Genomic DNA, 25828 nt, shown 5'->3' on the forward strand with positions numbered 1-25828 from the left:
GAACAGCATTGTGCAAAATTCAAATCAGACTTTCAACCAAGTCGTTCGAACTTTGAACAAATTCGTGTGTCGCTCAACTTATTGTCAGTACATTGAACATATATTTGAGAAATATTCGTTCGTTCGAACATTCGGCGTCTTTGCGTCGAATTGCAAAATATCGGGCATGATCGATTGTAACGGCGTTCCACGTGACGGGTGACGCGTTACAAGTAATTGCAGCGGTGTCGAGAGAAAGCCATTCGAGGAAAGCTTGTAAAAAAAAACGTCAGGAAAACTTTGCTGTCGGAAGCAAAACGCGCGTTGATCGCATTAGCCGGCAAAATCTTGCGCGCCAACGAGCGCGCTCACGTAAGCAGAGTTAATCCAAATCCCTGATTCGCGAATTATTAATCGCGCCGATTTTCATCTTTGCAAATTCGTTCGATTCTGACCCTAATTTCAGACCTGTCCTATGCAAAAGTAGGTCCGCGATCGAGTGCCCAGTCACCGACTTGCATCACTCGCGAGCTAATTAGTCAACGTGTCCTAGCTCCCGTGCAGAATCTTTCGTCGTCAGCTTAACAACCGTCGTCAGCTTATCGATTGCGTTTCGTTCGAACATCTCAGCCGCTATCTATCTACATAAATACACAGGGACACGGGAATTTTTTTAAAAATTTTCAATTTTTTGAAGGCGGAGGACTAGGTTAATAAGTCAGCGACTCATCAGTGGACAGCCGCTAGATCTAATCTCGCTAATAGGGCGATTTTTATGCGACTCGAGTCCACCCTCGTTTGACACGGTTTCGTACAGTTCTTAGCCACCGTGCTATTTTCTCTTTCTTTTTTTTTTTTTTTTTTCAAGTGCCTGCCTGCAGCAGTTCTGTACGAAGATTTCTTACAAAAAAGACTCGCCATTGTCTGGAACATCCAGCTTTTTATATTCCGCGCGTTAATTCATCCAAGTGTATCCTAAATAGAAAAGCTAGACCGCTGTCTAGTTCGTTGCTTGAAAGTCTTTCTCGCCAAGGGATGAAGAGATGGAACTATTCTATAGCGGACGGAAGAAGTTTTTGATTAACATTTAAACGACACGTTGCATTTTTTACCGTGTTTCTCAGCTATTGGTAAACAACGTCGCATTTCTGCAGTTTGAGTGATATTGCACGCTTGCTACGTCGATATTTTTACCCAACGAGCATTATTTTTGTCTCTCACTGACATTCCAAGTTTCAAAATCTCTTTTTATTTTATGGTTTATCATTGTGGCTGATAATATATTTTTATTTTTGGTCATTACAGTTGATGATAAATTTGTTTTTATTTCTTTTCGAACCTTCACAACTTTCGAGGAAAAAACAAAGCATCCACGTTTCACGCTGTGTAAAGTAATTGAAAAATACAAAGTACGGTTGCAGTGCAACTATCAAGGCAGAAGCTTCAGTTGGAGCTCTTTCGAAATGAGACCAAGTGGATCTTATTTTTATCCAAATTGTCGGCAATTTTTCACTGTCATTATGCTCTTCGCTGAACGTAGAAAAATATAAGCAAGATAAAGAGTCGAACTCGAACGAATTTTAATACTAGAACCATATACCCATAATTAATGTCGTATTTTCTCAAATTTAATTATTATACTATATTCTAGTTAAATATATTGACATTCAACTTTCCTATTGTCAAATTACATCATAGACTACAACTGTATTAAATCTTAAATGAAATTTTGCACAGTATCGAAAGAACAACGTTGCATTACATTATGTGAAATAAGAAACAGGAAACAGTTGTTAATACAGTTGATAATAAAAAACACAAGCTTCTATCAACATATTTTGTTAAAAATCACCATCCAAAAATATACTGCCGTATATAAACATAGAAAATTCCCATAGAGAATTAATAAATTTCGACTACCACTTTGGTAGTTCTAGCGTTAATAACGAAGGACAGGTTGGCGCCATTTTTAACCAGTTTTATGAGCGTGTTGTTCTTCTCGCACAGAGCGTAATAAACATTAACAAGAGCGGCGCATGTTTCTCTTCTCTCATTTTCTTTCTTTTTTTTTTCCTCTTTTTTTAGATACGTGGGTGGTTCGAGGCGAGAGTTGTCAGGGGTGAAGGAACTGGTGACCTCGAGGAGGGTGCAGAAGAGACCCTCGGCAAACGTTGTAAGGTCGGATGGAGGTTGCATCGGGGGCAGTCCAGGAAGCGGCGGCGTCATCGCTGGCGGCTTGCTAGGCGGTTGCAGCGGTGGCAGCGACGCCTTAGCCGAGTTAACCATCGAGGACCTGGCATCAATTCCCGCCGGAAATCACACCTCCGCCAATCACACAGGCCATTCCTCTCATCACAAGGTCAGCGAACTTGGCTAGAGATCGATAGCCACCGCTCGCCGGTTGTTTCGTTTCCTTTAAATAAACTCCGAAATCACCGCTGCCAAAACAGGTTAACAGCCCCGATGGAAATGTTGCCGCGAAATAAATTTCATCAGTCGGTGGGAATTTCGGTTCGATGTTGTCCAAACGGTGCATCGCGAACAGCAGGTCGAACGTTTTGCTTGTTGGCAACCGATTGCGGACCATAACGAGCGACCGAACCGCGTACAACAGAATTCGGTCGCTTTCTTTCACAATTTGAACTCGTCGGTAGAATGACATCGCCGGATGGAAATGATTGAGAAGTAATAAACTTATTATTTGTTCGGGTTGCAGTTAAATATACATAGGAACTGAGGAGATATTGCGATTTTTGGGACAAAAAATTCTCGACGTGCGCAAGAGGTTAACAAGTCTTCGATTGTCACTTTGTCCCTTTCATCAGCGCTTTGATCAAGTGGTTATTTTCGTTGGCAACGAGTTTTTTTCATTTTCTACGTTATTCTAGTCTGTCTGAGACTATTGGGGCCAAGTAATTATTGGGTGATTCCGAAATATTGATCGTGAATCCAAAATATCCACTTTTTTTTATCAGCAGATATGAAAATTAGAAAATATGGAATAATAAAAAAATTATCGACAAACTTGCAAAATGATCCGAATAATATTCGTCTATAATCATTACACGTCAACGATCGATGCTAAAGGCCCCGATTTACCTATGGCAATCCTGTTCGCTAAACAGCATCGATCACTCTTCAACGAAGGCTAAAAGTACGGCGGTTGCGACGATGAACGACACATTAACAGGGGATTTCCTCTTTCTGTTCTCTTCTGCCGGCGAAATGAAACCGGATCATTTCCAATCAAAGTAATCCGCCAATCGCTTGTTCATTAAGCGCGTAACGACAAGCGCGGCGTTCCAATCCGCTCGACGTATCAATTAAGGTTTTATTAATCAGTTGACATCCGAATTGCGCGGTAAACACTGGCGGGTATTAATTAAGCTTAAATCGGGGATTTCGGCGGATCGATTACTTTGACAAAAAAAGAAAAGAAAATGGTAACGAGCTGAAACAATGCGAATTACACGGTTCTCTAGGCACGCGTGTATGTAGAGAAATCGATTCGCGAGTCGTTGCGGTTTCTTGAACCAAATCTCTGTAATTGGCGAACAATCGATCGCCAATTATTCGACGCAATTATTATTGAGAGCCACTCGACGAATAACGATTGTTCAGCCAGATATTGAAGATATCAGCCAGTTCTACTTGGCTAATTATTGCATAGGGTTACGTCAGGTTTGGGTTAGCAACAAATTAAAAAACGATAAAATTACAAAGCATTCTCGCTTCTATGTACGTACATGCGTCAGCTGTTGCGTCGTTTCGCAGCTGCTACGTACGTTTTAAATGCTCCACGCGCGGGCCATTTGAGCTCGAGTTACGAGGGCGAAAAATCGAATCGAAGTGCCGCTTGCCGGTTTGGCAATTACAGCCGAACCAAACTGAAACGGCCAATTTGTTTCTCTCAGTCGACAAACCCCCGAAAATTTGTCACCGTCGTTGCTTTGATGTCTGCTGCTGAAATACTGATTTGGCCGAAACGTAATTGCGTTTCCTCCTTTCCTAACAAACGAACATACACACGCATCTTACGTATGTAAATAACTTCACTTTAAACTGTAAATTCATCGTGCAGTTTGATACCTGATTGTACGTTTGTTCTTTTTTTTTTTTTTTTTTCGGCGTTTCGATTTCGAAATGAAATTGAATTTTAAAACAAAATGGTCAGTTTTAATAATAAAAGTTTTAAAAATTCGTCTTTCGAAAAACGCAGTTACTTTTTGATCAATCTAATGCCACAAAGATCAATACGCTTTGACGAGAACTATAATTAACGATTATCGTTGCACTGAACTTTGGCTCCCACTTTCAAAATCGAAGTGAGAATCTTTTTATTTTAAAAATAGCGAATCAATCTTTACGAAATGGGGGAAATCGAACGCGCGAATGTTTCTTCGAACGACATATGGTTTTCTCGCGCGACGTATTTACCTGACAAAAATAGGGATTTCTCGTTGGTTCGGCGACACAAGTTAAAGTTGGTAAACTGAAGAAAACCTCAAATTTCCGCGTCAGGGCGCGTAACCGAGCGAGACGAAGTCTCTTTGATCACGAGAGCAATCTTTTAGACTGTAGGTGATCTGTGCCCTTTCAAACCTCGGAGACTTTCCCCCACCAATTCTCTCTGCTCGGTCATTCTTCTCCGCTCTGAATTTCCCCCCCCCCCCCCAGATTGGCCGGTCAATCGGTTTCTCGTCCCTCTCGGCTCTTTCATCCGTTCCAATTTCAACTCGTTCCTCGTGTCTCGCGCGTTTATTCTCCCCTTTTATTCCCTCTTTAATATACAGCCGCTGTAACACTGCATGTTGCAGAGGCGCTTGCATTTGACCCCCTTTTCCCTAACAGCCCCATTCACGATGGCCTCCCTTTTTCTCTCTCTCTCTCTGTCTGTCTTTCTCTCTTTGGCGTAATCCCGACGCACAGTGCAACGCCGTATGTCGTCGAAAGTTTTAGACGTCTCGTACGTCTGGCGCATCCTGCGCCATCCGCCCGACGAATAAGAGGCTTACAGGACCCCCGAGATATCACGGACCAACCTCCCAAGCCACTCTTATCGCAGCAAATAAAGGAGAAAGGCATTGTCTTTCGATTTGTCGTCGTCGTCATTGTCGTTTCTTACACCTATCCGCCGTACTCGTCCTTATCTTCCTTCTTATCTGTCCGTTTTCTTTCTCCCGGACTTCTTATTTTTTCACTCTTTAATCTTCGTTCTTCGTCGATGCTTTGGAACGACGTTCATTTTTGTTTTCTTTCGGAGTTTCTCTCCCGGAGGAGTTTGTCAAAATATTTTGGCTTTTGATCTGAGGAAAGAGGGGGCGTTTCTTCGACGATACTCGACGCTTCATGGTAAAGATGATAAATCGAAGGAACGACAAATATCAGAAATTAATTTTTTTTATTAATATATATATATTACATTCACGTGACGACCTTCGAGCACGGGAATTTATTGACGTATTGCAGTATAATTACATGTTAAAGATATACAATATACTTTAGCCATCAAGACGAGCTTTTTCTATTTTTTTTTTTTTTTTTTTCTATTCGACGGTGAAATATTTATATGATGAGAAATTATTATAATAGAAAAATCTATTCTCAATCTATCGCAATTCAGAAAAGATCGGCTAAATTTGAAATTAGATTTTTATTTGAAAGATTAAAAGTTCATTTAAAGGAAATATAAAGTTTGTCCTGGGCTCAAGTCAAAATGTTGCCAGGAAAATTCGAAAAAGATCCGACATTGGAATATTTATGCGACGAGAAATTATTGAAATAAAAAATCTTTCTCAATCTGTTGCAATTCGCAAACAAAAAAACGTCTACAGACATAACTGTTGCTCTCTTAAAAATTCGAGGTTAGATTTGAAAAATTAAGTTAGGTTAGGTTTGAAAAATCAGAGTTTGTTTAAAGACAAAAAAAAAACATTCCAGGCCCCTGTCAAAATTCAAGAAATATTCAAAAAAGATTTCGAAAAACGAATCAACGGGTTCAGAAAATGATTCGATCAATAGGGTCAGTGATGGCGGAATGGACTATCATAAAAATTAAAAATTCATTCGCGTTCAGAGTCGAAATTTCGCCCCAACGTTGGTTGAGTTTCTTGTTGGATTACCACGAAAAAAACACAGGCATCTCGAGGATCGGTATCAATACTCACAATAATCAGTCTCCTTTCATACTTTATCCTCTATCTTCCTCTCTTTTCTTTTCTTTTCTTTTCTTTTCTTTTCTTTTCTTTTTCTTTTTTTTATCTTCGTTGCCAAGTCGAAGGAAAGGATTTCGTCAAATCTTGGGGGCCGGAGACACGAGAAACGTGCCCCCCTCTCGCCGTCATCCAGAAAAAAAGAACGAACGCACGCGTTCTGCCACGCGTGGATTGGAAAAGAAAGAGAAGAAGGATTAGCGTACGCGTCGTCGTGAGTTATGCAGCCGGGTCACGGCAGGTCGTCGAATGGAATCGATATCTGCTCGGTGAAATAATAACCGTTCTCTTTCTGCCGACTATTTCTACGGTCCCCCTTTGAACGGTTCTCTCCTCACCGCCGTTGGCGTCGGTGGGCAACAGTTACCGCGAACAAAGTGCAGCTATAGATACACGCGAGGGAAAGATCCTCTTGCCTCGGGCCATTTTCACGTTGCCTTCGCCTATCACTGATAATACGCACGTGCTGGCTGATCATCAGACCCCCTCCGGGTCCGTGATACGACTTTCACGTTTATACCATTGTTCCAATAATTAGCAGAGTTTTCCTTTTTCTTTTTTCTTCTTCTTTTTCTTTTTTTTGTTTTTTTAAGGGAACCTCCTCCTTTTGTTTCGATTCAAAATGCGAGTAACCAGATTTATTCAACCTTTTATATAACAAGAGAATCTTATTTTGCGATTGTGTTTCATTAACACGTTGCCTCACGATTTTCTCCTTGGTCTTTAGGAAGCATTAGTTACTATAAATCGTCAGATGTAGCAAATTAACCCCTTTTGTAGGTAATATTGACCGTTTTGCAAATAAAATTCTCCTCATTGCGAATTCTAATTCACCCTTTCACAGGTCGAATTTCTTACCCCTCTGCAAATCAAATTTATTCTTGTGAGTGGCTCAAAAGTGAAGTAATACACTATTATTTCTATCAGCGTATCGTTCGGTGATAAATGGTGAAAGAAATTTTTCCGAAAATTAAATATTTCCGTGCGAGAAATATTTCGGCTGATCCTTCAATCCATGAATATTTAGTTGCAACTGTCACTTCTACAGAGTGTCATAATTATTATATGAATATGTATATAAAATTACCCCGAACTATAGTTCACTGGCAGACGGATTGTTGTAGATGAATCTGTATATATATATATATGGATAATATTCAATACTTTAGTCTTTTAATTTAAATACTAAATAGTAAAACTAGCGTTAAATAAATAGTTTATCTGAATTTGTCATTTTATATTAGTTTGTCATTTTATATTACTTTGTCAGTTTGTGCCTTCTTTTGTTCAAGTATTATTACCTACGTGCAATAAAATTTTATATTTATAAAAATTCTAGAATAATAACTTTACTTTTTACTATTTTTCGAGTCGAATTTTACTTTTTCTTTTATTAAGAAAACAAATTTGTAGAAAATTCTTATTTTCTGTCACTGGAAGAAAAACTTCGCAAGGGTGAATTTGGAATACGACCCGCAAAAGGATTAATTTATAATCGTTAATCTTTCGAGTTTGAAAATTTAAAATCGACAATCCAGTGAAATAATTCAGTTTCTTTCAAATCGAAACCACGAATGTAACTCGATATTCAGAGGGTTAATTACAGCTAATGATACTTATTATTTTATATATATTTTATATATATATAATTAATATATAATTATTAATTTTAATTTCTCTCGCAAACAGACGAAATTCTGGTAACAGAGGATCGGGTGGAATATAATTCAACGCGTTTCAGCGAACTTTAGCCAAGAAGTTGCTAGACAACCTCGTGGATTTGATATTCACGTTGATATTCCAGGCAAAACTCGACGGGGTGCACTCGATCGAATTTGTCGCGTTGCGAGTGATACGCGACGGTTTGTTTCTTTCGCCGCTGGGACGAGCGGGGGAAAGTTCTCGCAGGCTTTTAGCCTAAGCGCCGGCTGATGCAGTGCAATATACGTATATATAATATACTCGTACTCATCACCGCGAGCAACGGGCATTTTTGCGCTGTAAAATTCCTACATTGCGAGAGATGCATATTAAACGCGAAGCGACGCAGCGCAAGCTCGAAAGAAGTGGCGTGCTTCGCGTTAGGCGGTTTACGTCTTGACTTCTTGCGGTTTTAGACGTCAATGGACTTCGAGAAAATCCACGTCTGTCGAACGAAATCGATAGTTGATTTCGACGAGAACTTCAGTAGCTTCGAAGGTCTCTTTGTCAAAAAAAAAAAAAAAAAATTGTGCATCTCTGCGTTCTCCGAATTGTACAAGTCATTCATCTTTCTTGAATATTTCGTTTATCAATCACAAATCGAACATTTTCTGCAATGACGAACGATTCTTCCAACGATTTTAGATATCGTCCATTACATTTTCAATTTCATATTGTACTTGAAATATTGATAGTAATTTACGGGTTATAAGCAACCGTACGTTCAACGTGGATGGATTTTGTATTTGTACGTCCAGTGGATCATAATTTCAATGTCAACGTTCCTCAAGAACGTATATAAGCCAAGAGGCGAACGAATTTATTTTCGCGGAACCTAACAAATTGGAAATTTCGTTCAGCCGCGATGGGAAACTATTCTGTAACGACACGCGGTAGGAATGAACATTGTGCTCTGGTGAAAATCCAGCTGCATTGCTTGATGACTATGCAGCGCTGGAAACGAGTCGACGTAGCTCGTTGCTAGATTTCCCTCGTATCGCTGAAACCTACGTTTATTGTGCTTACGTACAGCTCAGCGAAAGGGGAAGAAAATGATGAAGAAGTAAACGGAAGAGTAGAAAAATGTAGCGGTATTCTGCTATTGGTTGAATCACATTGAAAAAAAATATGACTCTTCCCCGAATTGTGTTCTGAATTTTCGCGAATTTATTTATATTTTTTCTCGAGTTTCAGTCCGTTTCCTCTTCTTGCTATTAAACCGAGCGACAGGGTGTATTAACGGATCGTACGCTTCACTTTTTCGCAATTACTTCGTCTTTCTATAAATACCTATTCAGCCAGCAGCGCTCGTTTACTTTGTTCGAGGATATTTGTATGTACAAGTAACACACAGGCCACTACGAGGAAATAAAAACCCGCTCGTTACAGTCGTCGCTAACGAGCGCTAATTTTCATTGAAATTCCCGTTGAAAATATTCCCGTTCCCCCCGTTCGGGGAGGCAAACAGATTATCGCTATTTTCACCTGATAATTCAAACGCGCCGACATTCAAACGTCAATAATCGTTTTCATAGAAATTACCAGGCTCGGCGTACCGCCGAATAAAATGATTCATCATCGACGGAAGCAGATTATCCTTCTCCACGCGTGTTCTACAGGGTGTCCCGAAATTTTAATTCGATCGAAACTTTGGCGATCCGTAGAGAACCAATAAACTAAGAAAGAAAAGTTTTTTTTAGAGGTTTGCCCTCTTGGAGGGATTTTTGCTTTATATTTTGGTGAAAATCGCGGAGAAAAGGGACAATGAATAAATAAATAAATAAATTAAGTTTCCATTTCCTCGCTTGTTTAGCAAGTTTATTCGAATCGAGTCAAGGGAACAATTAATGTAAGAGACCAAATTGTTGCCAGTGCATTAAACATCACACATTAGCTACAATCAGAGTGGTCAGTGTTCGTTGCAAGAGGTCAGCCATTTCGTTGCAAGAGACCAGCCATTTTGAAAAGTATCTTCATATTTTTTCGTTTATTTAATCAGAATTAATTTTTTTTCTCTGACTTTTTGGCTTTTGAAAAATTCTGAGATATATACTTATCGAAGTCTCTACTGTAGCAAAAATAAAAATTCATTTCGAAGAAATTCGAGAATGAAGTTTGACATCGAATGTAAACAACGAATGTAAATGATACTAGGAGATGATGATGTGGATGATAAAACAAACGTGAATAAGTAGAATAAATTGTTTTGTTTCTTTTCTCCAGCGATTTTCACCGGAACGAAGTATAAACGAGCTTTTCTTTCGGTTTATCTTCTCCCTAAGTTTTGACATTTAAATTTGGAACACTCTGTATACAGCTTTCAAACTGAATGCGAAAAATCGAACATATCCAAAATCTATGGATGCGCAAAAAAAAAGAAAAAAAAAAAAGAAAGAAATCCCTGATCGGATTATTTATTTATTTTCGTTTCCATTATTAAAAATATCCTGTCTTTCATCTCGGTCGAATTATTACAAAACAGAAGGAAAAAGATTGAAAGATTTTATTTCTTACCCTTATTTTTGTATAATAATCTCTCATTTCGGATGATTCGTGAGATCGAGTTAGAGGGCTCTCCGATATGATACGGAGTTCTCCTTGAAAAGTTGATTCCTCCAGCAGCCGATAATCCGCGAAGGATAATCCCCGACTTTTCCTGGTTCTCGCGGAGAATCCCTGACCGACCTGAAATGCAATCAGTTTTCAAGTAACGTTCCTTTTCCGCCTTTTGAACCCTGCCACCTCACTCCCGGATAAGGCAAGAAGGGTGAAAGGCGATGGTGAAAGGGTGTGGCTCGCGTGGCACCTTATCGTTTACAAAACAATGATCCTTGTATTCTACTTTCTACGCATACGATGCAAATCATGTGGAACGTATCAGTCGGCACGCACTGCCAAGTGACGAAATTCTTTTTCGTCATTTACAATTCATAAAGACTGATTTCTATAGTTGTTAAATGTGCCAGTGGTACTATTTTGCAACAACGAAGAACCGTGTGTAAAATAAATTGAAAGAAAATGACTTTCTCGAGTTTCGAGGTTTTCAACGTTTCGAATAATCCACAGAGAAAAAAAGTTGACATTGATCTTTTTTAGTGACTCTCAATCTCACTTGATTAAACAGAAAATCTTCTTTTGCAAATACAACACGATATTCTTTCCTTCGACATTTACATTTTCATTGTCTTTGTATTGCCATTACCATTTGTCTTTCTTTTTTTCTCTCTTTTTTTTACGTACCTTTCTTCCCCTAGCGGGCTTTTCTCGTTAAGCAAACAAACAAACAAACAAACAAAGAAACAAACTAACCTAACTTTGATCTCGAATCCGGTCTCCCGCCTACAGGAAACTACGCGTAAATTCACCGCGTAGATCGGTGACTCGCTGCCGTTCGCCCGGTCGATAATATTTTTGCGCGGCAGCCCTGTACAACCGGCGTGTGTAGCATTCGGTAGCCGGGCCGTTTGTAAGTGGTATCGCGGCACAAAGTGGGGAGGAGGGCCGGGCGAGCAATGGATCGTCGACCCTCGCCTGTTGGCAGTTAACGTTCGTCCGACTCGTGAAAACGTGACGTTCATCGAACGCGATGCAAAATGTCAACGACGCCGCCGCCGGTGCTCCCGTTGAGAGCACGTCGTTTTTCACGGTGAAAACTGCATTCTGACGCACCGGTGCCTGCACATCGTGCCGCGTTTTCATCGACAGTGAAAAGAAATCCCATTCCCTCTGAAAACGAACGTGCACGAACGCTCGAAACGAACCCTCGATGAAATCAGCTAATTCGTCGAAGGACGAAGGGGCTCCCTTCTAATTTCCCAAGATATTCCGCCTTCGTAATGAATATTTAGTGGTGGTGGTGGTGCTTCGTGCCGTGGACTGACCTCGCGTTTTACTATTTTTTGTTCGCGAAGTGACTCTCCTCGGGAAGGGAGGGGAAAGAAGTTTTCACGGTGCTGTTCGCGCGCGGTTTGCGGTTAACGAAGAACCTCCTCGAGAAATTTCGCGTTTCCAGAAGAGACGATTTCTTCAGCCACCTCTGCTCGTGCCGCGTTGTTTAAAGAGTGGTAGCAACAACGTTTTCTTTACTTCTTCAACAACTGGCTTCCCAGTGTTGCTTTTGTACTTTTTATTATTTCGTTCGAGGAGGAAATTTTATTCGCAATGTTTGGTCTTCTTGCACGACAAATGTACCTGCGTATACTCGACGAGTAATTACCGTGGAATAATCGGTTTCATTTTACACCAATTTTGAGATTTTTTTTTCAAAGATGTTTCTACATTGTTCTCAAAAATTGTAAAAGTGCAAACGCTTTTAAAGTCACTGAAAAGTTTTTTTTTTGAATGATTGTGACTCTAGATCTACCATAACTTCGAAAATTTTAGAACAAAATTTGCATAGAAATTTAGTCGGTCTTATTTTATAGCAAAGTAAAATCTCTACCTTACCAACCTTGAGTTCTTTTCCTCCTTACATCATGCAGCAGAGATACTTTTGTTGTCGAAAATTATAAATATTCAAATGCCTGCGAAATTGTTGAAAAAATTTTATTCGTGACTAAGTCTATCAGAATCATATTAATCATGTTAACTCTTATTGAACTCTTAATTCCTCAAAATTAAACGACAAAAATTGAAGAAATCCTAATCCTAGTGTTCGAAGTTTAATAAACTGACGAAAAACGATCGTACAGCAAATTTTAAGAGGAGACTTTAGTCTTCAAGACCACAATAGATTTAGTCAAATAGACAAAAATTTTTTCACATTTTCGGAAATATTTGTATTTTCCAAAACAAAAGTATTCTCTCCATTTGCTACATGATTGAAAAACTAACGACTGTCAAAGTAAAGGTTTTATACTTCGAAGCGTAAAGACAAGTTGAATTGTTATACGACTGTTTTTTTTTTTTTTACAAAAGTTATATCAGTCTAAAACGTGGACAGTTTTTCGCCGAGCGTGCGTACTATATTCGTAGAAACAAACGCAAAATATTTGTTCCACGAATCGACGTGAAACTCGCAACGACAAGTGCTTCGATCGAATGAATATCGAGAGGTATTGGAAACTCGCGTTGAACGAGGAGTGTCTGAAACAAATAGGCACCCCATTTAGATTGCACTAGTCGTCGAGGGTAACAAGGGTGGTTCGGCTCGAGGGCTATCCCTTAATTATCCTGTGCAATGACGCATTCGCTGTTCACACAGGTATTTCACCGGTTATCGACCGGGTACCGAAACTCGTAGACACGTGTAGCCCGTGACTGCACACCGACTGTCAAGAACACTTTTCGTCCCGGTGATCGAATCAACTTTACGGCTGGCGTGCTTGTTAGGCGCATCCGAAATTATCCGAATGATTATTTAACGAGGCACTTTTCAAAGAGTGCAACGACCTGTGACTACTCTGCCCAAGTATAATTCTTCGAAACGATTAACAACCGTGTGTGAACGTTCGTCTGAAATTAGTAAAGAAAATTGCTGGCACGATAGTGACACGTGTGTGTCGAACACCAGAAGGGAAAAATGGTGAGTTTCTTCGACTTGCGCTTTGTTACTGTACGCGAGAAAAGTATTTTCGTAATTCTAGTTAAGTTTCTGGGCTCGTCATCATCAAATTTGAACGTTTTTTTCTTTTTTTTTTTTTTTATTCTTTCGTGTATTTGAAGCACCTTTTGACGGCACCCTAACGATGCCTGAACGATAACATTCGCCCCCGTCGGAAAACGGAATGTTTTCACGAAGGCATTTCTGAAAATAAACCATAGCTGGAAACCGGAGGATGAGAAGCGCGGTCGGCACCGTGGTCTCGTACTCGGAAGGAGGCCCAGTTTGTTTGAGTTATCGTGGCAGTAGTGTCGCTCAAAGTCGAAGAAGTCGCCGGAATATTTATCCCCCCCCCCCTCTCGCCCTCTCTTGGTCTTCTTTTCACGGTGATATAACCGTCGTTCGAAATTACCGCTTCGATCGTTATGAACGCGACTTTAAGAGACGAGGAAAAAGCCACGGGATTTGACCCGCGGGGATCTTTTGTCTGGCTTATAGCCTACGTTTACGATCTGGATAGTAAAAACCTGAGGTGGCGTTTCCACCCTCATGAGTCATTTGCTAGGCGATATAACTCTATATGGTGAATCAAGAGAGAGAGAGAGAGAGAGAGAGAGAGAGAGAATGAGAAATGGACCAGCGAAAAGATCAATAAACGTTCGTTACATCCATTTGTCAGATCGTTTAAAGCGATTCGATTGATCGCGTCGATTTATCCGGAGCGTGGACAAGTTATTCGCGGCTTTTGTATTTTTATGAATCGTAAATTTTCTACGGTCCCATAGTAAACGTAGGTGGAAAAGAGGCTATAAAAAGATATCGTTGAGAGAAGATGGAAATTTTTGATTTCTTTCTTCTTATTCAAATAGTTAAATATTTTTTCTTATTTTAAAACACTAATTAGAGACGGTCTCGGTAGAGAAGATGAAAAATTAGATTAAATCCTTGACCACTTTCTCTTTCCAGTTTATCGCACGAAATATTAAATATTTTTTTCTTATTCTGAAACATCCTTAACGAAGAAGATGAAAATATGTGTTAGATTCTTGATTTCTTTCCTTTTTATTTACCGTGCGAAATGTTAAACATTTTTTCTTATTTTGAGACACTAATTGGAAACACCTTAACGAAGAAGACGAAAATCATATTAAATCCTTGATTTCTTCCCCCGTATTAACCGTATGAAATGTCAAATACTTTCTCTCGTTTTTAAAACACTAATTGGAGAGATTTTGACCAATGATGAGGCAAATCCTTCCCTTTTATTCACCGTATGACGTATTAAATATTTGTCTCTCATTTTAAAACATTTTTAACGAAGAAGATGAAAATCATACTGAACCTTTGATTCCTTCCTGCTTGCAGCGCACGTAAAATGTTAAACATTGCTCTCTTATTTCGAAACACGCCAGTTGGAAATCAGACGAAGCGAAAGAAAAAAAAGAGGAAGGAATGAAATATTTGACTCGCAGTTCAAACAGTGGAGGTCGGTTAGCAGAGTGAAGAGGTCTCGTACCCCTTCGTGTAGCCGTCGTTCCGGCGCCCTGTTCTGAATCATGCTACTGAGGGTTCCGTCTCTCGCGAACCGCGTGCTCCCATGAATCGATAGCAGTGAAATCAACTCACCGGAAGTCCTTGACCCAGGTCGCGCCAGTTCAATTGCAACGACGTCGATATCCCATTAGCAAGTGTCTAAGGACGTGAATATTGCGACAAAAATTATATACACGTATCTCGCGAACGTGTAATTGACTCTGAAACACACATATCAACTTGCTTTAATTTGGCAGTGGTGACTGACGCGACGATGTATGTAAATTTGCCCGAATTCTTAATCAGAAGAAATTGCTTGTTTTCTGTAAACAGAGGGTGCCGGGTGGTGGAGGCGTGATCGTGGGGGGTGGCAGTAATTCGGCCACCCCCCAAAGCGCGCAGCAGGGCAGTAACCTGGTATACCGTGTGGTGAGCTCGAGACATCCTGGCGGCGGTCATCACCCGCACGTGAAGAAGTCGGACAGCTCTCAACAAACGGAGAACTCGGCGTTCAAACATCAGCAGCAGCAGCAGCAGCAGCAGCAGCCAGGCTTGAACAGCAGCTCGGCGAACAGCAGCTCAAACAGCCAACAATGGAAGAAATATATCGAGGCTGGGGCTGCGAGGGATCGGGAGAGAGACAAGGAGGGCGCACCTCCGAGTCCTAATCCCTCCAGGCGATCTCAGGTAAACATTTCATACAGTTTCTGCTCTCGGTTCCACGGTTTCTCTACGTTTCATCGCTGGACCCATGTTGATTTTCAAGATGACCGGTTCGGCGAGCCCCTTTGAATCCGATCTTCATCGTGCCAGCTACGAAACGAAGAGATAACTTTGTAAAGAAATAACTGTAAACAGAAAAATCATATAACGATCTACATATTTAGTGTAAAGCCTCTACCTTGACAAACTCCTTTGAGTTCGTTTTTTTTTTTTTTTGCCAAAGATGTTTTTACATCCAGCGGATACTTTCTCCTCATTGTAAAAATTTTTAAAGTATAAAAACGTTAAACAGTTTTTTTTTTTATTAAAATCTGCCTTACGATTCTTTTCATTATTTTATCAAATTTTGAACATTAGGGTTGACGTTTCACATTCCAATAAAATGGTGAAAAAAGGTCGTACAATTTTAGAGGAATCGTTGCAGATGAGAGATTTCAATCTTCAAAATGACGGTAGATCTAGTTACTGAAAACTATTTTTCAATGTTTTTATACAAGTTTGAATTTCTACAATTTTTGAGACTTGATGAAAAATCATCTTTAAAAAAAACAAACTCACCGCTATTGAAGTAAAGGTGAACTCACGTTTTAAAACGAGACCGTACATCTTTTTTTTTACGAAAATTCTATCAGTGTATATTATTTGGTATAGTTATGCACTTATTTCACGAAAATTTTCGACGGCAGGATTTTACCTCGATTTCTCCCTTTCAGGACAAACATCGGAAACAGGCCATGGCTGAGTATGCGAACGGCGAAAAACCGCAGAAAGTTTCATCGGGAACGTCGACGAGCGGCAGCAGCAAAGTCAGAGGTGTGCCACAGAGTTTCGGATACGTTAAGAGACACAGCGCCGGCACCAGCCCCAGCCCGAATGGAGTTCAAAATGGTGGCAAAGATTCCGCGAGGACTGCTCAAGTCAGCGCGGTTCCAAGAACAAAGGTCAGTCCTCCGCGAGTTCTCATAATTCGACGCGATGATGAATTTTAGGTAAAAGCTGTCAGATTGAAAACGTGTCTTTTGCCTGTACGATGACGTTACAGGTCAAAGTGTCCGGTGGAACGCAGACGTGTACCACCGAGCTTCAAGCCAACTCCTCCACGTCGAATCAGGGACATCATTACAAGAGCTACAGCCTCACGGGTCCCAGTGCCAGCCAACTTTCTCAATCGGTACGAGATCGTCTTATGCTCGGCTCGCAAAGTTTACCAAAGCCTGGTAGCCCGGAATTCACCGCGCTGTTCGCGTCTGCTCACCATCGCGACAGAGGATCCGGCACGGGACCAACGACCACGTCCTTCTCGCCGCGGGTGCTCAAACCATCGGACGGAAGTCTCAGCGATACGTGCAGCAATTACGCGGCTCCTGATCTCCAAGGATATTATACTCCCAACAGCCCGTACACCACGTCCTGGATGAGGCACAGCAACACGTACACGCCGAGCGGACGTTCTCAAGGCACGTTTCTTACATCGCCTCGAGTCCTATCTAGTCTCAGTTAGGAGTTTAGCTCTATTGTTAACGAATATAAGGCTAACTGTAGGACGACGACTAACTTTCAATGATTTGCAGTGAAGAGCATAACTGCACCAATGACAATGAAAGAACTGTTGATTGACAACGACGCGTTTTGTCTCATTTCGAAGCGTCGAGTCTCTAGTTTGACAGTCGTGAAAGTGTTTCTTTTTCTTTTTAAGATGATTGTGCGGGTCATGTAGCGGGTATGGTAGCGAGGATACCTTTCTCTCGAAAATTGTAGAAATTCGAACGTGTATAGAAACGTGTTGAAAAATTTTTTCGCGACTAGATCTACCATCGTTTTGAAGACTGAAATCTCCTCTTTGCAACGATGCCTTGAAACTTATTGTATGATTTTGTTTCGTCATTTCATTGGACGTTGAATTATTAGTGTCAAACGACAAGAATTCAAGAAATTTGTCATCTAACCCTAATGTTCCAAGTTCAATAAAACGAAAAAAAAAAAAAAATTATATAGCGAATTTTAAGAGGAAACTTTAGTTTTCGAGGCCGTGGTAGAATCAGTCATTCACAAAAATTTTTTTTAATGTTTTCAGAGGCATTTGAATTTTACAATTTTCGAGAACAAAATTATCCTTGTTCTTCCATTTGCTACGTGATTCCCCTTTGAAGGAAACTAACCCAATGCTGTCAAATTGGAGCCAACTGGATTGCCACACGGCTTTTTTATTCCAAAGTTATATAAGGGATAAAATACAGGCAATTTTTCATTGACATTGGTACAGTTATGCTCTTCGCTGTATTTTCAAGCGGCAAATCTCCCTAATTTCAGGAATGGGACTGTGCGAAGCCGACAGCGTGGAGTCGTTGGGATCGCATCGGGCGAGTTTAACGCACGCTCGTTTGTTGATACATCAGCGAGACTCCACGGGATCTCCAGCGCCGCCGAGGCTCAACAGAAGCAACTCCATCAGGTAGATTCACAATATCCATACTCACTATTCGTTGCGTTAGTTTTCACGGTCAAACATTTCTAGAAGTTCATTCGCATAATACAACGTCCATATGTATAGATGCATGAGACTAGAGGATGCAAATCTTTTTCACCACGTTCTTTTCTTCAAATCGATCAAGTTTTTCAGCTTCTCCTCCCGACTTCTTCTCTTCTTCTTCTTCTTCTTCTTCTTTCCTCACTTTCTAATTTAACCACTCTATGACAGCGACTGCTCGTTTACGGTGAAATAACGCAGATCATTTGATACCGTTCTAGCCATCTGCGGGACAGGACATTCCCAAGGTAGTGCGAAAATCTAGAATACACATTCGTCGGGCCTGTTTTCCATGCATAAGTATTGAAAGAACGAAAACCTTCCGGGGTTTTTACTTACCCTACACGTACACACGTGTGCCATTTATATGCACCAAAAAGAGAAACACATACACACATACACACACATACACACGCACACGTATCCATGTGCATTTACTTCTGTCGAATTTTACACTTGGTATCATTTAAGTACTTTGTTAAGCTTCAAGTCGCATTTTTTTTTTTTTTTTTTTTTTTTTTTTTTTTTTTTTTCTTTTTTTCGTATTTCGTGTTTGTGATTGATATGTGCCTCTTATTCAAACGCATGTTACCCCTTAATTGGCGTGGTACGAATCAATTCCTTCCATTTCTCTCCTTCGCACTTGCAATCACTCATTTGCCTTTCATTTGATTCGCACTGAGGATGACTGAGGCTTGATTCACGCCGCGCCAGTCGAGGACCGAAGCTTATTTACGAGCGTTCCGTGCGGCTGCGCGGCGAAAAGGAAACGTACAAAATTCGCCGAAGAATTTCAAATTCACATTCGTTTCCTTTTCCGCTGCGCTCCTCGTTACGGAAACTTTGACGAGTGTATACACGATCGAGAAGCGGTGCTCGACGAAAGTGGATTTATCTTTTAATTAGGAACCCTCTTCTAGATCGGCTAATTACGTATACACTCGCTCGGATAGACAGACAGTGTTTCCGTGTTTCGGCCGTGTTCGTCCTAAGTAAACCGAGCGTCAGATGCGAAGGACACTCGAGTCCTGCGAGCCGATTGATCCGATTCTCTGCTGCGGAATTTCGCTCGTCGAACGAAAGTCGAGGATACGCGTACGCTCGTCCGGCAGGGACGATTCTTAATTTCTGAAAATGCAACCAACCGTAAAAGTAAGCTACCGAGCGACTTTGTGCCTTCTGTTAGGTACTTTCCGCGGCGGGAACGAGACTTTGTCAATTACATGTTACGAACGTCTTCTCTTTTTTCTCAGCATCGGTGTTTAGACATCGATCGACGCACGTTGCGCGCTTCTCGTCCTTCGAAGCTGCAAACAGTTGCAACAGTAAATACAATGTTGAATGAATAGTATTGAATGTATCGTAATAATTTGGCAATAATTTCGATGGAATCTGAAACTGTTTGCAAGCGCTTCGGAGACGTTCACGACACGCAGTCACGAGGCCGATTTCCATCCAAAAGCGATTCAGATGGTTAAACCTGTGTTTTCGCAGATCCACGAAAAGCGAAAAAATGTATCCGTCAATGTTAGCTAGAGGAAGCGGGGCCTCGTCTTCCGTCGGCGAGGAAGTCGGAGTCGGGATCGGAATGGGCGTAGGCGTTGAACCGTATTACAGTGTTCCCGTAGGATCTGCCGGGTGCGCGGGACAACACTGGTCGCAGCCGACGTCCCCGACACCCACGCACACATCTCGACAACCGCCCAATCTTTACCAGCACGTGCATAAGGACGACGATAGTAAGTTTCCGTTTAAAGATATCGTTGTTTTTCTAAATATAGTTCTTCGCCAACTCGCCGACGATACGGCTCGGCTCTGTTACGTAACGTTTTGTCGACGAATTAATAATAAATAAATAAACACGACGAGTCAACTTTGGAGCTGAGTAAACTTTAGAGTCGTGGAAATGAAAGTTTTGTTTTTGTGGAAAATTTAGTGGAATATGGCGGTAACGTGTGGAAATGGAAATTTTACAAAATTGGTAATAAATAAGCACTTGGATAAATTAACTGGTAAACTTTAAAGTGAAGTGCTCGGAGGTGAAAATTTTGTAAAATTGATAACAGATGAATTTGACGAATTAACGAATAAATTTTAGAGTCTGGAGGAACGTCACGGAAAAGCGTGAAAATGAAAATTTTACTAACTCGATGATAGATTACGAATTTAACGAATTAACAAATAAATTTCAGAGTTTAGAAAAACGTCACGAAAATGAAAATTCTACAAAATTGATGGTAAATGAGTTTGACGAGTTAACAAATAAATTTCAGAGTTTAGAAAAACGTCACGAAAATGAAAATTCTACAAAATTGGTAATAATTGAATTTGGCGAGTTAACAAATAAATTTCAGAGTTTAGAAAAACGTCACGAAAATGAAAATTCTACAAAATTGATAGTAAATGAATTTGACGAGTTAACAAATAAATTTCAGAGTTTAGAAAAACGTCACGAAAATGAAAATTCTACGAAATTGATAGTAATTGAATTTGGCGAGTTAACAAATAAATTTCAAAGTTTAGAAAAACGTCACGAAAATGAAAATTTTATTGTTAATTTTAAAATTGATAATAAGTGAATTCGACGAATTAACAAGTAGTTTAGATTTAATAAGAATGTCGCGGCGTTTAGAAAATTTTCATTTGACGGCAAAGTTTCCCGCGCGATTTCCTTTCATCGGAAGTAAATGGAAAAGGAAGAAGTTTCTCTTCTTTTGCCTTCAGTCCATGGTTCTTCTGTATCTTTGGTATCGACAGCAAGCAGTCTATACAGTTCAGCCGAGGAGAAACAGGCGCACGAGCTGAGAAAGCTACGACGAGAACTGGTGGACGCTCAGGAGAAGGTTCACTCGTTGACCAGCCAGCTGTCGACAAATGTGAGTACACGTTACATACGTACATCGTTTACCGTTTAGCGGCGTGTATTAATTATACTCACTGCTGCTACGAGCTTCGACTATCGTATTTTGTCATTTCTGCATCCGTCTACGTTAAACTGATATATCATAGTAATATATACATACGTGCAGTTGTTCCAAGTGATGTCCTATTCCGAAACAAAACGCCTCGACACTGCGTTTCTTATCGTACACGAGACGAATTGGTGCAAATGATCAATCGTAATTAATCGGACGAGACAAGTTACTAGTTCGTAGCCACGGACTTACTTGAACGAACCAGATCCAACCAAACCTGTTGGTACAATTTTCTCCGTCGAACGAACCCCATATATCATCCTCGCAACAGGTTATATACATTAGCAAAATCCATTACCATATTATGTTTGTTAAATGGATTTCGCGTGTTGCGCGAGAAATGACGAATAACGTGAAATAATTGTGTTTTAAAGTTTCTTTGATACATTGCCAGAAATTTATATTTATATTCATCTATATTTGGGGGGGGGGGGAACTTTGGATATAAAATGCATAAATTCTACATTTAGAATTACAGTGAAGAGCGTAGCTGTAGGAAACGATAATGAGAGATTGTCGGTAATTTAAATTTGTAAAAAAAAAAATATCATACTATCCACTTGATCTCATTTTAAAGCGTAGAGCTTTTACTTTCATGGCCATAAGTTTGTTTTTTTCTTTTTTTTTTTTTTTTAAGATGACTTTACATCATGTTGTTTTTCTCCCGAAAATCATAAAAATTCAAACGCGTGTGAAACTATTAAAATGTTTCTTTTTATCGTGGTCTTGAAGATTGAAATTTTCTCTCTACAACGTCAAAGTTCGTTGTGGGATTTATATTTCAAATAAATGCTCGAGTCGTACAATCTTTTTACAAGGTTATATCAATAGGTTATATGTCTAATAACTTATCATTTTTATTAAGTTATATATAACTTACTATTTTTCAAGGTTGTATATAACTTTTCAATTCAAATGATCGACATCTTTCACTTTTCATTGTCATCATCGCCGACTATATCTTCTATCTTGAAATAAAGAAACTTAGATGATATCGTATTAAACGTAACTCCAAATTTTACATTGTTATTTCCGCTATTTACGTCGAAATCGGCCAAAAGCGAGAAGAATTTCAAACGGCCCGCGTCGCTCCTCGGGACGGAAGCGTCCGCGCGTCTGAATGGCTGTTTAGTAGGGAAGATCGGCGGTCTCGGCCAATCAGACGCAAAGCGGCCACTTACGGGCATCTTGGATCACCGTGGCGTGGATCGCCAGTCAGTTTACATTCAGTTTCTGTCGAGACGCGATGCCTCGCGTGTCGTTTGTCTCTCTCTTTCTCTCTCTGTGCGTGTGTGTACGTTGCACGCGTTTCGTGCGCGTAAATAAACGCCCGTTTGTGTGTTTGTTTGCTCGAGAGTGAACGATCGAAGATCGCCGGAATCGTGGGCTCGATTTTCGTGCGAACAAGTGCAGTCAACCGGGGAAAAATTGTTACGTGTTCTGTCAACAACGTTCTTGGCCGGTGATCGATTGGCGTCTCGATCGGGCGAAACGCGGATCGACGCGCGCGAAAAGGCGATCCTCCAACGCTCGAAAGACAGAAGCAGTCGAAATGGAGTCGTTTGTCTGCTAGTTTGTCTGACGACTTCTGCCTATGTAAGAAATAAGACCGCTCTGTCCACGAGTTGTCTGATCGCAGTTTCGTTCTCTTTTATAAAAACTACCGTGAGCGTCATCGTCGGTTTTCAAGCTCGTGACACTTCCCACACAGATGAGTTTGCATTGAACCAGAAATCAGATAAAAGAGAAGTCTCAAACTCTTCAGAGGTTGAACAGGTGATGGTAATTTCGCGGATTGTAATTCCACGTAATTGTGAATTACGTTCTGTTTGAAACAAAATTATACGATAACTAACAATAATTATATCGTTTCACCGTATGAAGCGTGGTAAATTAAGCGCGCTGAATTATCGCTGGAGCAGGACGGACGATAAAAAGGATATTCTAGGTTAGGATACTGGGTTGTTCAAGGCCCATCGACAAGCATTACAGTACATGCTGTGTACACATGCCGTGATACAAATTACGAGCAAATCGAGCCGGCTCATTTGATCTTGGCCTGCCGTTAATCAACGCGTAATTGCGATACGATCTTCAAGTACATCGTGAATCGATTAATATCCGAGCCAGACCGCGTCGGCTATATTTGCACGCTTAATCTCGTGATTTTTCGTTGCTAGATTTACAAGATTCGATCTTCGTCGAATTAAGTATGTATCTGTAGCTTAGCAACTCTAGTTATCGTGACACTAAAAGAGGCGAATATGCATTTAAATTGACACTCAGGGGGAGAAATTAAAACAACGAAGTTTCGATGTTTAATTTTGTTGGAATCGTTTGTATAGAGACCTCGAGATGAGATCAAAGATCAGAATCTAAATTTCTAATTTAGCGTTGCAAAGGAGTAAATTGAAAAATAAAAGTAATCGAGGTTTATTTAACGCTAGAACCACTGACGATTAAAGTTAATATTTGTAGCAAAGAAGTTAAGTGAAACTTTATGGTGGTAATTCTAGCGTTGGCACGATGATCACAATGATCTCGCCGATACAAACCGATTTACATCTCGTTGTTCGACGCGCTACGAACCTGCGTATTTTCTACATTTAGAGTACATAAGCAGAAAAATAATAATAATAATAATATATAATAGTATTAATAATAAAATAATAATATAATATTATTAATAATAAAATGATAATAATATTAATGTAATAATAAAATAACTTATAATAAAATTATCACTACTACTATTAATTATATTAATATAGCATATCATAATAAATTCTAATTAATCTAATTACTAGTAATAGTAATAATAAAATTAATAATAATAATATTTGCGTTTAGGGTACAACAAAAACAAAAAAATGATAAAAAAAAACATGCACTGTGTCGTGAGCACGATTCACGAAGACCTAATCTAAACAGGGTAAATCTATCGTGCGAAGAAACAAAATTTTCGACGTAACGAGTCACTGCTGGATCGACAGACAGACGCAAGGGGGTCATATGGTATATATGGTAGGAAAGAAGCGCGTTCCTAGGAAACGAGGGGATCTTACTCGATCGGGCGGTGATTTTTGCTGTATGCGACCAGTATCCGACATTCCCGGCGCGTACACCTTCGTCCAACCTTCGTTCTCTTCGCTTTGTCTTTTCCCCGCGTTTCCGTTTCTGTCATCGACTGATGGCTACTGCTCAGGCCAGGTCGATCGTTCGTCACCCGCCGCGACCGGTCGACGACGCGATCGAGCGACCGCGATCTTTCTTCCCCGTTGTCCACTTCCACGTCGCCATTTATAGTTATTGACGCCTTGTATGTATGTACGTACGTATGTATGTATGTATGTACGTGCGTGCGTGTAGGAATACGCCTCTCGTTACGCGCGAATTTCGATCGAATCGTATAGAACGATCTCTAAACCGATCGTTTGGCCTTCATTTGGTGAACCAGTTTCCAAATGGCCGTCCGTCGGGAAGCAAGAGGCCAGGAATTCTAAATGAAACGACGACGATGCCGGGTGATCGGTAATTGGGGGCAACTCTAGAAACCCAAATAAATCGATGTGGCTCGAAACGGTCGCTTAGTTTAGTGGGTGAGCATGAAGCATACATTATTTAACGGGAAACGCTCACTCGTTGAAAATTGGACCCGGCTGGTTTCTAAATTTCGTTGAACTTTGGAGTACGAAGATCGCGTCGACCTTTCTTTTTCTTTTTTTTTTTTTTTCGTTTTCTTTTTATCTGACATCTCTCGGCCACGTGAACTCGCGTAATTACGTATTCCGTTCTAGATATAAAGTATATACTTGTTAAAGAAGAAACGCTATATTTAAGCTTTTTTTTTTTTTTTTTCTTAATTTTTGATACACGATGGTCGAACAATCGAGTGATTATCAAGTTACGCGTTGAGTAAACTTCTTTCACGAGAGTGTAGATTGTTTAAAAGAATGAACGGAGAATTCGACGTTGCTCAATCTTTCTTAACCTCTTGCGCTGGAATGACGTCGAGAATTTTTTCGTCCCAAAATTGCAATATTTTCTCAGTTTTAAGTATATTTACGTGAAACAAAATGGGCAATGCGAATAATAAATTTATTACCTCGCAATAATTTCTATCCAATGATATCAATACTGATGAGTTCAAAAGCAAAGAATTATTGTATACGATTTGGTCACTCGTTATGGTCCGCAATCAGTTGCCAGTTTATTTTACGCTTATACAGGGTGTTTAGCGTTATTCTACTGGATAAAACTAAAAAATTCCACGTAGTGAAACGACCATAAACGACCATAAACTTCGTTAAAAGGTTGTAACAGAAATACAAAGCATGACGAACACAATCGATACGAATTGTTTTGACGACGGAGATCTAGCCGAGAAGAACCAATTTTTCTAGCTGCATCGTCAGATTTCTACTTATGCGAAAAATATTCATTACGCAAAATGTACTCCATTGAAGTGCAGTTTACACGAAAACGATTTGCTCGCAAGGATCAAAACCGCGTGTGAAGAAATTCGACATAGTTGATGCGAAACTCGGTCCACAGTAAAAATTCAATGCTACTTCGATTGACGAAGCAACACTTGTATTATTGTTACAACTCACATTGTTGTTGTTATATTATTGTT

At 40.1% G+C, this 25828-nt stretch overlaps 2 protein-coding genes across 2 annotated transcripts in view; both read left to right on the forward strand.

Moving 5' to 3' along the window:
* The window catches only part of LOC122536207 (protein sickie-like), a 41487-nt gene that overhangs the window by 13905 nt on the left and 1754 nt on the right, over positions 1 to 25828 (forward strand). The window contains exons 4-11 of the mRNA XM_043668374.1: positions 2065 to 2338; positions 15301 to 15654; positions 16404 to 16631; positions 16733 to 17147; positions 18001 to 18142; positions 18439 to 18465; positions 19712 to 19956; positions 20942 to 21093. Coding sequence (XP_043524309.1) covers positions 2065 to 2338; positions 15301 to 15654; positions 16404 to 16631; positions 16733 to 17147; positions 18001 to 18142; positions 18439 to 18465; positions 19712 to 19956; positions 20942 to 21093 — 1837 coding nt within the window. The remainder of the gene's footprint in view (positions 1 to 2064; positions 2339 to 15300; positions 15655 to 16403; positions 16632 to 16732; positions 17148 to 18000; positions 18143 to 18438; positions 18466 to 19711; positions 19957 to 20941; positions 21094 to 25828) is intronic.
* LOC122536202 overlaps positions 22318 to 25828 on the forward strand; it is a 28470-nt gene continuing 24959 nt past the window's right edge. Inside the window, exon 1 of the mRNA XM_043668368.1 lies at positions 22318 to 22788. The gene's annotated coding sequence lies outside the window, so the exon portion shown is untranslated. The remainder of the gene's footprint in view (positions 22789 to 25828) is intronic.

Source organism: Frieseomelitta varia, unplaced genomic scaffold, assembly GCF_011392965.1.
Source record: "Frieseomelitta varia isolate USP_RPSP 00005682 unplaced genomic scaffold, Fvar_1.2 scaffold_811, whole genome shotgun sequence".
Lineage (NCBI taxonomy): Eukaryota > Metazoa > Arthropoda > Insecta > Hymenoptera > Apidae > Frieseomelitta > Frieseomelitta varia.